At 35.8% G+C, this 12,569-nt stretch overlaps 3 protein-coding genes across 3 annotated transcripts; 1 reads left to right on the forward strand and 2 right to left on the reverse strand.

The window, feature by feature from the left end:
- Positions 1 to 344: 344 nt before the first annotated feature.
- LOC127247990 (transcription factor MYB41) lies at positions 345 to 1,950 on the reverse strand. Its single transcript, XM_051270109.1, has 3 exons — positions 1,660 to 1,950; positions 1,426 to 1,555; positions 345 to 1,345 (listed from the first exon to the last, which is right to left on the reverse strand). The coding sequence occupies exons 1-3, from the start codon at positions 1,790 to 1,792 to the stop codon at positions 538 to 540; spliced, it is 1,071 nt and encodes a 356-aa protein (XP_051126066.1). The 5' UTR covers positions 1,793 to 1,950; the 3' UTR covers positions 345 to 537.
- A 1,737-nt stretch (positions 1,951 to 3,687) lies between these two features.
- Positions 3,688 to 6,718, forward strand: LOC127247596 (vesicle-associated protein 4-2). The gene is made up of 7 exons (XM_051269519.1): positions 3,688 to 4,171; positions 5,224 to 5,294; positions 5,427 to 5,508; positions 5,659 to 5,777; positions 5,967 to 6,044; positions 6,167 to 6,286; positions 6,382 to 6,718. The coding sequence occupies exons 1-7, from the start codon at positions 3,895 to 3,897 to the stop codon at positions 6,439 to 6,441; spliced, it is 807 nt and encodes a 268-aa protein (XP_051125476.1). The 5' UTR covers positions 3,688 to 3,894; the 3' UTR covers positions 6,442 to 6,718.
- Positions 6,719 to 8,846: 2,128 nt separating this feature from the next.
- Positions 8,847 to 11,008, reverse strand: LOC127247595 (sugar carrier protein C-like). Its single transcript, XM_051269518.1, has 3 exons — positions 10,681 to 11,008; positions 10,251 to 10,573; positions 8,847 to 10,147 (listed from the first exon to the last, which is right to left on the reverse strand). Exons 1-3 carry the CDS (start codon positions 10,814 to 10,816, stop codon positions 9,035 to 9,037), a joined length of 1,572 nt encoding a protein of 523 aa, XP_051125475.1. The 5' UTR covers positions 10,817 to 11,008; the 3' UTR covers positions 8,847 to 9,034.
- Between the last annotated feature and the right edge of the window lie 1,561 nt (positions 11,009 to 12,569).

A 12,569-nucleotide genomic window follows, 5' to 3' on the forward strand; every position in this document is an offset into this window, starting at 1 on the left:
GATATATAAATGATGAGGTATTTACGTAATATTTAATTACTCAATTGATTAATTGTCGTTTTCTCCATCATCAAGCAATTGTTTCTGAGACACATACATGTATGGTGCTGACGTCTACGTACAGTATCCATGCAAATATTTAATTTCACCATCTATGATCCGATAACTTCCTTTTGTTTATGTTCGTAGCTTCTAGGTTTGTCTAAATTAATTAAATTATTAATTTAATTAACGAGCTACGGACATGGACTAGTAAGATTAGCATCACTTGTTATGTCTGTCTGTCATTTGGACAGCAGATTTCATTGATTAATCAAATTTGTTGACAATGACATGAACTAAGATCGGAAAGCCATGGAAGAAGAAATAAACTGATTTAATTAAGCAAAGTTAATCTAATTACTTCTACTGAAATTATATTGATCCTTACAAGACACGTATGTGACCTGAAAATTAAAAACAGAAACAAACAGAATGCAGTCTACAGATCCGTATCACCTTACACAGATCTTGACGACGACGACATGAGGAAATTAATTACATGAAATCGTTAACGTCTATGATGTCTGAAAGTTGAAACTTCAAAATGTTGCTGTAATAGCTTTCCCTCTCGTCCTCGGCGCTGCTGCTGCTGCTGCTCGTGCTGTAAACATTGTTATTATTCGAATTCGAATGCAACGGCGTTGGACTCGACGATGGCGTAGATATATTCGACAAACCAGATTGAAAGCTAAAATTTCCACCACCGCCGGCGCCGGCGCCGCCGTAATTAGATTGAAAAGTCGTCGTCTCCGACGAAGGCGCGCCGCCACCGACGGCGGACTGGTCCGACGCGTAGTAGCCGCCGTTGTTAGGTATTTGCAGGTAATCTTCTGTAAGAGAAGAAAGCATCGACTGGTCAGCGCTTTGCTGCCATTCCCCGTAATTCTGCCCGTCGAGATTCTCCGGCGGAACGACGTCGTATGGCGCTGATAAATTATCCTGCCCAGGAGCTTGAATTTGCGAGGGCAACTGGATCGAAGATTGGGGAAGATGATTATTACCATCGGCAATTGTCTGAAAACCCTGATTTTGTGAGGACAGCAGGGACGAAACGAGGCGAATCAACTGAGGATCGATCAGAGGCTGCAGCCCTAACAAGGTGGAGAAATTCATCGGTCCTGATGATCCTGTCGGAATATTATTAGAGTTGAGAATGGCGGAGAGGTCGAGGAGGTCGAGACGAGGGGTGTGGGTGACTGGATCGATCCCCATTCGCAGAAGCCTTTTCCTTATGTGTGTGTTCCAGTAGTTCTTTATCTCGTTGTCCGTCCTTCCCGGCAGCCTCGCCGCAATCGCCGACCACCTGTGTAATAAAATAAATCAGTAATTCCAATCGAATCAAATTATTAAACAAGAAAATGAATTAAGAATTCAAGAACGAACTTGTTTCCGAGTATACTGTGGAGCTGAATAATTGTCTCTTCTTCCTCAAATGAAAATCTCCCTCTTTTTATGTCCGGCCGGAGATAATTCGTCCACCGGAGACGACAGCTCTTTCCGCACCTCTGCAACCCTAAACCCCCAAAATTAAAAAAACCATTAGTAATATATTCTTCTTCTTCTTCGCATATAGATATGGGTATATATGTATGTATGTGTACATATATATATATATACCAGCATTCTTGGGAAGAGTTCTCCAGCTACCATATCCATGTTTCTGAATATAATCGATAAGCTTCTGGTCTTCTTCCGGCGTCCATGGCCCTTTCTTGAGTCCATTTTTGTCACAGCACGGTGTTCTTCCCATGGCATTAAATGTTTTTAGTTTCTTCCAGAGATATTATTAGTTTCAGGCAGATCGAGGGCAAACACTACTGGCAGAGTGATGGGCACGATGATATATATATATATAGATACATATAGCTCATGTACGAAACAGCACAAAAATCGAAGTCAAAAGGATTCGGTGACCGTCCCTGTTACTTCCATAGGCGACGTGTCCCTCATTTCTGGAGAAATTCCCATCATATCTATACATCTCCACCTGTTCAACTACAATTAGCCACAGTAAATATTTTAATTAACTAATTAAATCTTCAAAAATAATTGATATTTTAAAAAATATATATATAAAAAAAATTATTGCATTATTATAATGAACATCTCATGTCATCTCCTGCATGGCTTCGCATTCGAGCCATGTAGCTTTTAGCCTATCCGATACCTAGCGAGCGAAATGACGCTTCTGCCCTCCGCGTTTACTTATTTTCTTTGTGCACGCCACGTGGTCGTCTCCCTGTGGTTGGATATTTTTTATCATTTAATATATATCGTTATCTTTGTATATGTATAATTAATGCAATGAGGACTTCAAATTTTGCATTAAATTTCATGGGTGCAATAATTGAGTTTGCCGTTTGCCGCAATGCATTTATTGTGTGTGTACATGTGTATATACGCCAGCCAGCTTCGTACAATTAATAATTTGAAATATTTCAATTTTTTCATATGTACCAAAGCTAGTCACATGCACATACATACTTTCTTCTTTAAATTATTACATATTTGTAGAAAAAAAAATGATTTCACATCTCAATAGAACCAAATTAGGGCAATAATGATAACATTATTTATCAAAGAACGCAACAAAAATGGATGAAAACGACACTGTCCTCGATCTATAAAATTTAATTTTCAAACAATTAGAAAAATAGCTCTTTTTTTTTTGGTAATAGTTCTTAGTAACATCAAAAGCCAAAAATCTCGAACAAGAAAATTTATTAATAATTAATCCCCGCCGTCGATCTCAGGGTGGACACGTGGTTGCATCAGCTGGGAACCTCAATCCATCACAAGTCTTCAACAGCTAATTAATCAATTATCCGCACAATTAATATTTCTACTCTATAATATTTATAAAATACTGCCGTATTTACTAAAATACCCTTAAAATACCCTTACTAACAGTACTTACAATTCAAAAATATATTTTAATATTTGCATGAATTATTTATTATTTTTTATTATTAAATAATTAAGAACGTTGAAAATCATGTGTACGTTGGCAAAGGTGTCTGCTTGTCCACATTTTATCACAAACAGCTCTACTGGTTTTAGATTTGGTCAAACAATATTTAAATTTATTTTCGTCAGCTATGTTGGTTTCCTCCAACGAACCCTTAGTATTAAATTAAAATTGTAAATTATTTTTTACTAAGAATAATTCTGCATTTGCCAAGAGAAGTGGTTGCCTGTGTGCCAAGTATACTATATTTAGCAACCCCATGCAATCTGGAAGCTTCTAACTTCTTCCTCATTCCAATGCCATAACAAAATCTGATTTTATTTTATTTAAAATAATTTAGTAATGTATGGCTTGTAATCGATTTACTGGTCCATTTGCTTGGATGGGCTTTAGCCCATTATTAGTTAGAGTCTATGAAATTGTTGGCCCATTTTGTCAAATGGCCCAACTAAGGTTATTTTTGTGAAAAGAATTAAAATTAATTTGAGTAATTTAAAAGTCAATTTGGTGGGAGTCAACACGTATTTGTCAACCACTCCACCATTATTTCCAGCACCTAACTCAGCCCCACCCGTAACGCATGTAAATTAAATTTCATAAAAGTGGCTGAAGAAAAAATAATTGAAAGCCATAATTCATACCTTTAGCTACATTTTATTTAATAAATTTTATTTTATTTTTTGAATTTGAGCTATTAGTATAATAATATTTATATGAGGAATATTTATTAATTTTTTAGCGTTAAGTATTTTGATAATTGAAGAATAAAAAGAGGAATTGGGAGTGGCTGGTCGAGTGGTCGTTGAAATTTCCAAAACGCAGAGCAGAACAGAGCAGAGGGACTCTCCAAAAAGTTGAATCAATTCCTTCGCGACAGGAATTTAATGGCGATTGACGACGAGAAGACGGACGGGAAGGTCTGGGGGCTGTTCAAGCTGCCTTTCCGGAACTCTCAGTCGACGACGTCGTCGTCTTCATCGAATTTGCATCATTATAATCAGTACAATTACGGCCATGGGAACACGAATTCTAATACTCAAGTGGAGGGATCGGGTGGTGCTCAGTCCAGTGGTACCGTCTCCGTCTCCTCCGTCGCCAGATCCTTGCTCCCCACGCGCCGTCGTTTGAAGCTTGATCCATCTAATAAGCTCTATTTTCCTTGTAAGTTCTTAAATTATCGTTTTTCGATCTCTCTCTAACAAGGAAAACGGTCCTGGTTATTGAACCCAATTTTTCGTGAAGATTTCCAGCTAGATTCCTTATTGTGCTTGATCTGGTGGTTATTTCCATGATTTGATTTTTTTTTTTTTCCCCCTCTACTGTTAGAATTAATTCTGCTGGTGTTCGTATATGGCAATTTTCATGCTATTGATGATAGAACTGAGAGCATTTATGACGATTTGCTTCTTATCTTTTATTATCTCCTACTAAATTGTGGTGGTGTGACCAGGAAGCCTACAATCAAATTCGATTCGGTTTAATTCAACCTAACTTGTTGGGTATTCGACATAAATGATTTCACTAATTAGGTTTTTATTGTTTGTTCTATATTTATGTGTGTGTGTATTTAAAAAGCGTTAAGATTTTTCTGTCAATACTTACAAATTTCCATTAATTTTTATAGAGTATAAATATGAAATTTAAATCTGGTATATTGAAACAAGAACTTATTTATAACTTACAAGACTCTATCTTTACTTTCCAAATTGTGCTCAGCACAAAGGGAGCAGCCCCGATCTATACTTTATGGGAATGGAATTGGAGAGAAAACTGGAAGTTGCCATTGAATCTGTGACCTTTCAGAGTGTTTGTGTTGATCGAAGTAGCCTACTGTCTGCAAAACAAGCTTTTTAAATTTTTAATTTTTTCCATAGTCAGTTGCCTTGGATAGAGAATAAACTGATACATTGGCAAGTAACATTGACACTTTGCCATGAAGTTTTGACAAAACCTGTTTGGAACTGCTTAATTATGTTGAGAAATTTTGCTTATCAAGAAATTATTTGTTTGGTTTCTTGTTCACAGTTAACTTTCTGAGTTTCACTAGATCTGCTTTAAACATGGCTTTTCTGATTGGTTATTAGGATGCTCATGAAAGTGTATATTTTTGTAAATGCTTTGTGTAAATTACTATTACTTTCCATATTTTATCTGCAAATATTGTAACACTTCCATTGGCCAAACCAAAGTCCTTTATTTGTGCCTACTTGTAGATGAGCCGGGTAAGCAAGTCCGGAGTGCTATCAAAATAAAAAACACGAGCAAGTCTCATGTAGCATTCAAGGTATTTCTAGAGCACTTATTTTTATTGTTTTTGTCTTTGGGATTATTTCCAATATGCAATTGGCATAGGCTGTGCACTATAGACAATTTTGTAAGATATTTTGGTCTGACTCTTTAATTTTGTCTACTCCAGTTCCAAACAACTGCACCAAAAAGTTGTTTTATGCGTCCACCTGGTGCCATTCTTGCTCCTGGCGAGAGTATAATAGCAACCGGTAATTATTTGGTCATTCTTCAACTTGAACTTGTGTAATCATGAATGCCAATATTGTGAATAGATAGACATTTGCTGAGTTTAAAGAATTTTGCAAGTTGGCTTATACATGAATTACTTATCTTTCTTGGTCTTGGCTGTTTCCAATTAGTGTTTAAGTTTGTGGAGCCCCCAGAGAACAATGAAAAACCAACCGATCAGAAAAGCAGGGTCAAGTTTAAGATTATGAGCCTAAAAGTGAAGGGCCCTATGGACTACATACCCGAACTGGTTCGTTGCATCCACTTTTCTCTACATACTTTTTACTTCTAAGAAAATTTTAGTTGGAAAATAAGCCATTCATTGCTACGACAATCTATAGGTATGAGTAGTTGAGTATTTTGAAAATCTATGTGAACACCATTTTCCATGCATTACAATCTGTAATAGACTTTTCACATATGTTCCTTCTCGGCTCAGTTTGATGAGAACAAGGACCAAGTGGCAGTTGAGCAAATACTACGGGTTGTTTTTCTTGACATCGAACGTCCTACTCCTGTAAGTTAATACTTTGTATTCGAAATCTTCTGCACCTTATATGCTGTGAAGTGTATTTACTTAGCAATTTCAAAAAGAATAAAGCAATTCAATTTACCGAAATGCCTGCTTTACATTTGAAGGCTCTAGATAAACTGAAGCGTCAATTAGCTGAGGCAGAGGCCGAATCGGAGGCTCGCAAAAAGCCTTTGGAAGAAACGGTCCCAAAGTTTATTGGGGAAGGACTGGTTATCGACGAATGGGTGACTTCTCTCACTTTGAATTCCTTTCTTGAATATGTTCAATGTCATTCTTGTCTGACCTCTATCCTCACCATCCACGATTCTTGCATTTGCAGAAGGAAAGAAGAGAGCGGTATCTAGCCCGACAAGGCGAAGGTGTAGATTCTGCTGTATGAGTTGAGTTGCTCTATCACGAAAGCTTCCATGAGTGTCTTTCAATGATGCATTCAATCTTTCTTTTTTTTTTTTTTTTTTAATCATAGTTATTCCTCCAAAAGGCAATCAATGTGACATCTGCCATTTTAATTCGAATTTTCTGTAACTTTTAAGGTATACTAATTTGGCTTTTTGCCACACATATACATACATGCTTGTAGATACTTTGTTCTTTTTGTACTTGTTGTCTGTGGTGGCTATGAACGGCATTATCTTGCCCTTATCTTTTTATCCCAACTCTGATCTGATCTGATCTTTGATCAAATATATTGCATTGCTCGTGGATCAAGAATTACAGTTGATCGATGGTAATCATTTGAACTGCTAAATGCATCAAGAATTAGAATTAGAGAGTCAGTGTTGGGACAAAAAAATTGCTGACAGACAGAGACAGGCAGACAAAACAACCTTATCCTCATATCCTAGAAATCGAAGAAAACCACTGTCCCTGCCTATACATACAGACAAGATTGAGCTAACATATACATACAGATATGGGGAGAATCTGTGTGGCTGCTGCTGCTACTGCTGTAGCTGTTATGGTGGAGAGCCGAAGGGGCCGGGGGGATGCGAGAGAATTCACTCTCCCGGAATATAGTGAGAGTGAAGAATGTAAAGATTATATTCGAAATCTATTTTTTTTCAATTTAGATTGGATTTGAAAGTTGCATTTTTATTTAAACATAATTTGATGTAATATTTTGTTAAGAGAAAAATATAGATATATATATATTTTTTTTAACTTTGAGTAAGTATTTTATACACATATATTTAGTATGTTGTATGCTCATAATCACAAGCTGACTTACGCAGACGGACAATTCATGAACCGATTAAACAACACGGACATATACTCTAGGAGCTAAAAAATGTAACACATGAAATTGATAATCCAATTCGATCACAAGATACTTACATCTGGAGTTTTAACCCACGTATGATTAAACTAAATCGATTACATCAATTTTATGCACTGCAATCTCCACTAAAATTTTGTTACAACATATTTGTTATGTCATCAACCAAGGGATTAATTTGCATGGGTGTGTTGTATGATCCACCTGCAAACATCAATCAAAACTCAATACATAATACAATTCATTTTGAAATTAATATTACAAATATATAACCTTTAATGTAATAAAAAGCATATTAGATTTCGAAATGAAATCATATATTTAAAAACAATACTATATCGATAGGGTAACGACTAATACTCAATATATAAATATAAATATTGTAGCAACACGGGACCCTTTGGTTGTTTGTTTTGTGATGGATAAAAGCTTATTAAATTCTTATTCTTAGTTCATGTTTGATGCGGAACAGTACGAGCTTGATTGATCATCCTATATATATATATATATATGGGTATGCATTTGGGCTTAAGCTTTCTTATTCTAATGGGCCAAGGTGAAATGACTTGTATACCCCGTCCAAATGAAAAGTAGAGTTGAGTAAATTTTCACAGATCTTATAAATCAATCAATGCATGGATTCATTCGTAGTCATGCACTTATCTATTTTTATATTTTTTAAAATCTTTATAGGATATATCTTTATCCAATTATATATCCTATGTATGATTAATTAACTTTATTGTATGGTCGGTCATTGCGACACACAGGTGATTTAAATGATGGGATGTTTCTTGTGATGCAATTGCGATCCAATCCCCCGTGACTTCAAACATGCCTTTTTTTGTTTGTTTTATCCACTTCTTATTCTTATCGGAGATCTATCTATTCACAATTAATTACAAGCCATGCAACGTAGTCTTGTGTATGAATATTATTATTATTATTGCCACCCCACCTCACCTCATTGCTTTTTTCTTGCAAGACCGTGACTGAATTCATTGTACCATATGTTTTTCTTTCCATGATATTGTAATAACACATGAATGAATTCACTTCTCTGTCGATGTAAAGGGTGATTCTCATTAAACCACATGTGATTATTTGCATTCCTACTTTTCTATTTCATTATTTGTTTATTTTTATTTATTTATTTATTGGCCTTCCTTATCCACATATCCATTCCAATAAAATTTCGGACTATTTACTAATTAAGCTCGATTGAATATATGTATCAAAATGAACATTTTTTACTCTTTTTTAACCATTGGTGTTGTTACATTTGTTTTTAAAAATTAAGTCCTTATTTTGTAGTGGGGGTCAAGTTTATCCAAATCATTCGAATTTCTCAACTAAAGTAAATCCGAAACATTTTTGTCATATATAAGTTATTAAATGAGATGATAACAAATTACAATGCTACTATTTCGATAAACATTAAACGGGCGCGCATAAAATTATACTAATAAAAACACACTAAATTTTGAGAAACGTTACCCATTATAAAATAAATAAATAATAAATAACCATAAATTTAAACAATTCAATGTGACAAAATACAAAGTCCTGTAACAAAAACACAAAATTAAAAACAATAATCCAGCAATTACAGCATCTTACTCATCATAAACCTTACACTTATTACCTAATAATAATAATAATAACAATAACAATAGTAACAGTAACAATAATTCAGTCAGACCTTCTTCTCCCCTGCAGCCTGCATTTCCATGGCGGATCGTCCATTTGCAGGAAGATCATCATCAGTGACGTATTTCGACCAGAACCAGTGATTCCTCCAAACGTACATCATCTCTTCAATAGGAATGTTCTTCGTCTCCGGCAGGAAGAAATATATGAACACCGACATAACCACCACGAAGAAAGCGAAGAACAAGAACAGCCCAAACTTCATGTGGCACAGCATCGACAAAAACACTTGAGCTATCAGAAACGTGAAGATCATGTTTACCGACACGTTTATGCTCTGCGCCGCCGACCGGATTTCCAACGGAAAGATTTCGCTGGGAACCAGCCAGCCGAGAGGGCCCCACGACCACGCAAAGCCCGCCACGTAGACACAGATGAACAGAACCACCAACGACGCGAACCATTTCTCGATCTCGGCGGCGACTCCGGTGACCCCAAACTTAACGCCGATGCAAATCGCCACCACGATCTGGCAGATGAACATCTGCGAGCCGCCTTCGAGGAAGAGGAAGCGGCGGCCCCACTTGTCGACGCCGTAGATGGAGACCCAGGTGGCGACGACGTTGACGACTCCGGTGATCACGGCGGACATTAGAGAGGCGTCGCTGGCGAAGCCTAGGGTTTTGAACAATACCGGCGCGTAAAACATGATTACGTTGATTCCGGTGAGCTGCTGGAAGAAGGGGATGAGTACGGCCATCACGAGATGAGGTCTGTACTTTTTCTGCAACAGATTCCGCCATGGATGCTCGACCTTCTGCGACGCCTCGCTGGCGGCGACGAGGTCGTGAAATTCCTCGTCGACGTCGGAGATTCCGCGGATTCGGACGAGCTTCGCTCGAGCCTCATCGCGCTTGCCGCGCTCGATTAGGGAATTAGGCGTCTCCGGGAGGAGGAGTGATCCGAGGATGATGATTAGAGCAGGAACCATCGCGCCGCCGAGGCTCAGCCTCCATCCCCAACCGCCTTCGATCTTTGCGAAGCCGTAGTTCAGTACGTTGGCTACCAGAATGCCGACGGTTATCGACAGCTGGAATCCGATGTTGAGTGCCCCTCTGTATTTGTACGGAGCCATTTCTGAAAGGTACAGAGGAACAGACTGCAAACAAATGCAAAAAACAAACAATCAATCGCTCGATCAATCAATCAATCAATTAAGGATTTAGGAAAATAGATCTTCAGAATAAACAATCATAGAAAACCTGATTTGCGAATCCGATTCCAAATCCGAGTAAAATCCGACCGACAATGAGCATGGCGACGTTCTGCGCGAAGCCATTGATCAACGCTCCTGCGCAAAACAGGATTCCTCCAAACAGCATTGACAGTTTCCTTCCGAGCTTTCTGGTCACCGTCGACGCCACAATCGACGACGCCAGCGCCGCCAGGTACAACGACGACGTGAACAGCGTAAGCGTAACACTGTCGAACTTACAGTACTGGTTCGTGTTCGCATCCAGTTTCTCCTTATGGTAAACCGACGGGAAGAAACGCATCAGGAACGAATCCATCGACGTCACACCGCCTCCACAAATTAAAATCGAAATCAAAATCAGAAAAATCAAACATCAAACAAACCACAATCCAATCGAAATCATCCATTTCAATATCCAAAACAAACCAAAACCCTACCTGAAATCCCAATATCGTAGCCGAAAATAAGTCCTCCCATCGCCGCAACAACGCACGTCACAATCACGTACAGCGTCAGATTCCCCGGATACGCCTTCCCGCCGCCGGGAGAAGGTGCAATACCACCGCCGGCCATTTCTCCACCACCGAAAATCAAATCAGAAGATGAAAAACTGAAAATGGAGAATTACAGCTAACGACTAAGAGTATCTTCACAGCCACACCCAACTCTGGACAACTATTTATACACACACAAAAACTCACGTTAATGTACGGAACGACGAGTTGTGTGTGTATATATTAGCTGTCAAATAAAAATTTCTAAAATTATTTTGTTACTAATTATGAATTGGAAATTTCACAAAATTAACTCTGCAATTTAAATGTCTTCGGCCACAATGGTGACGCTGACTCAGCACTTAATATTTTGTATTTATCCAAAATAAATAATAAAAATAATCTCGTCGGATTTTAGTTTTGTTAATTCAATAAATGTCAATTACTGCTAAATCACAAATTTGAAACATAATAGTAACTAACCAAATTTTAAAGTATGATCTTGATTTAATTCCTGCAATTTTTTTCTGAAAATTACAAGGATATTTCCCTTCTTTAAAAAAAAATTTAAATAATTATATCATTAATATTCAGCATGATTACCCATTGAAGTCATAGAGTCCACATGGTCCTGGAAAGTTGAAATATTAATTTTATAAAATTTTGATTTATTTAAATCATTTTAATTCACTCAAGTATTTCACACAATTATATATATATATATTACACAATATTCATTTACATTCACTAATTATATATTCTATACAATTTTTTACGTGCATGTGTTTATAATGTATTGGATGTTTGTTTATTTAATATTTTTTTAAAAAAAAATATGATATTAAATATTTTATTTTTAAATTTTAAAATTTAAATTAAGTTAATTTTACTAATATGTCTTATTGATATTCAAAGTATTATTTATATAAGGAAAAGGCTATTTAATTCTTATATTTTCAAATGTATAGAATCAATCAACATTATTTGAAAGTTGCAATTAATCTTAAATATAGTCAGTCATGATTTTTTAAAATCAATACTATAATAATTTTCATACAAAATTGATGTAATATATATATATATATATATTTGTTGACCAAAAAAAATTATTCACAGTTCAGTAAAATAATAGTATTTCACCATAAATCAATAACTATCAATATGTATAGATCGTCAATATGCAAGTGATATTAACTTATTAACTTATAAATAGATCATTTTTATTATTATTTTTATTTTTATTTTTTTTAATTAACTCACTAACTTTTGAAGATATTGGTTGTGTTTCTGTTCCACAATTTTGAATTTAATATTATTTAAATGATATTTTGACAGTATAATTATTTTTCAGACAGTCAATACTGCACACGATCATGTTTATGCTTCTGTTCACTGTCATGTTCAGAATACGAGAGTGTTCGTGTCCGTATTCTGGACACCATTCTTTTGTACCATTTGATAATAAGAAAAATGACATCAATATTTATTGGCCACTAAAATATCAGTTGTGTCAATTCTTTAGTAACTTAAATCATACCATTATTTTACTAACTTTCGGGTGTTTAGGCTGCAGCAACTTCCAAATTTGGGATTTACCAAATCTAAAGAATTTATTTTTGTTAGTATTATTTAGGATTTTAGAATATATGAGTTTTTTCATATTTTATAATTATGATATTTTGGGTCTTATTTAGGATATTGTTATATTCTTAACATGTTTAATTATTTGTGTAAGAGATTGTAACGCAAATTGTGTAAGAGATATATATGGTGACAATTTTAAAATATTATTGCTCAATAAAAAATTCTGTTTTCTTTAATTACTATTTAAT

The sequence above is a fragment of the Andrographis paniculata genome, unplaced genomic scaffold (genome assembly GCF_009805555.1).
Source record: "Andrographis paniculata isolate CXL003 unplaced genomic scaffold, ASM980555v1 Contig32END, whole genome shotgun sequence".
NCBI lineage: Eukaryota > Viridiplantae > Streptophyta > Magnoliopsida > Lamiales > Acanthaceae > Andrographis > Andrographis paniculata.

Coding starts and splice junctions, on each gene's coding strand:
- LOC127247595 (XM_051269518.1), bottom strand. CDS start 10,816: ATGGCCGGCGGTGGTATTGCACCTTCTCCCGGCGGCGGGAAGGCGTAT. Junction 10,574..10,680: donor CTACGATATTGGGATTTCAG/GTAGGGTTTTGG, acceptor TAATTTGTGGAG/GCGGTGTGACGTCGATGGAT. Junction 10,148..10,250: donor GAATCGGATTCGCAAATCAG/GTTTTCTATGAT, acceptor ATTTGTTTGCAG/TCTGTTCCTCTGTACCTTTC.
- LOC127247990 (XM_051270109.1), bottom strand. CDS start 1,792: ATGGGAAGAACACCGTGCTGTGACAAAAATGGACTCAAGAAAGGGCCA. Junction 1,556..1,659: donor AACTCTTCCCAAGAATGCTG/GTATATATATAT, acceptor TTGGGGGTTTAG/GGTTGCAGAGGTGCGGAAAG. Junction 1,346..1,425: donor CACAGTATACTCGGAAACAA/GTTCGTTCTTGA, acceptor TTTATTACACAG/GTGGTCGGCGATTGCGGCGA.
- LOC127247596 (XM_051269519.1), top strand. CDS start 3,895: ATGGCGATTGACGACGAGAAGACGGACGGGAAGGTCTGGGGGCTGTTC. Junction 5,509..5,658: donor CGAGAGTATAATAGCAACCG/GTAATTATTTGG, acceptor GTTTCCAATTAG/TGTTTAAGTTTGTGGAGCCC. Junction 6,045..6,166: donor ACATCGAACGTCCTACTCCT/GTAAGTTAATAC, acceptor TTACATTTGAAG/GCTCTAGATAAACTGAAGCG.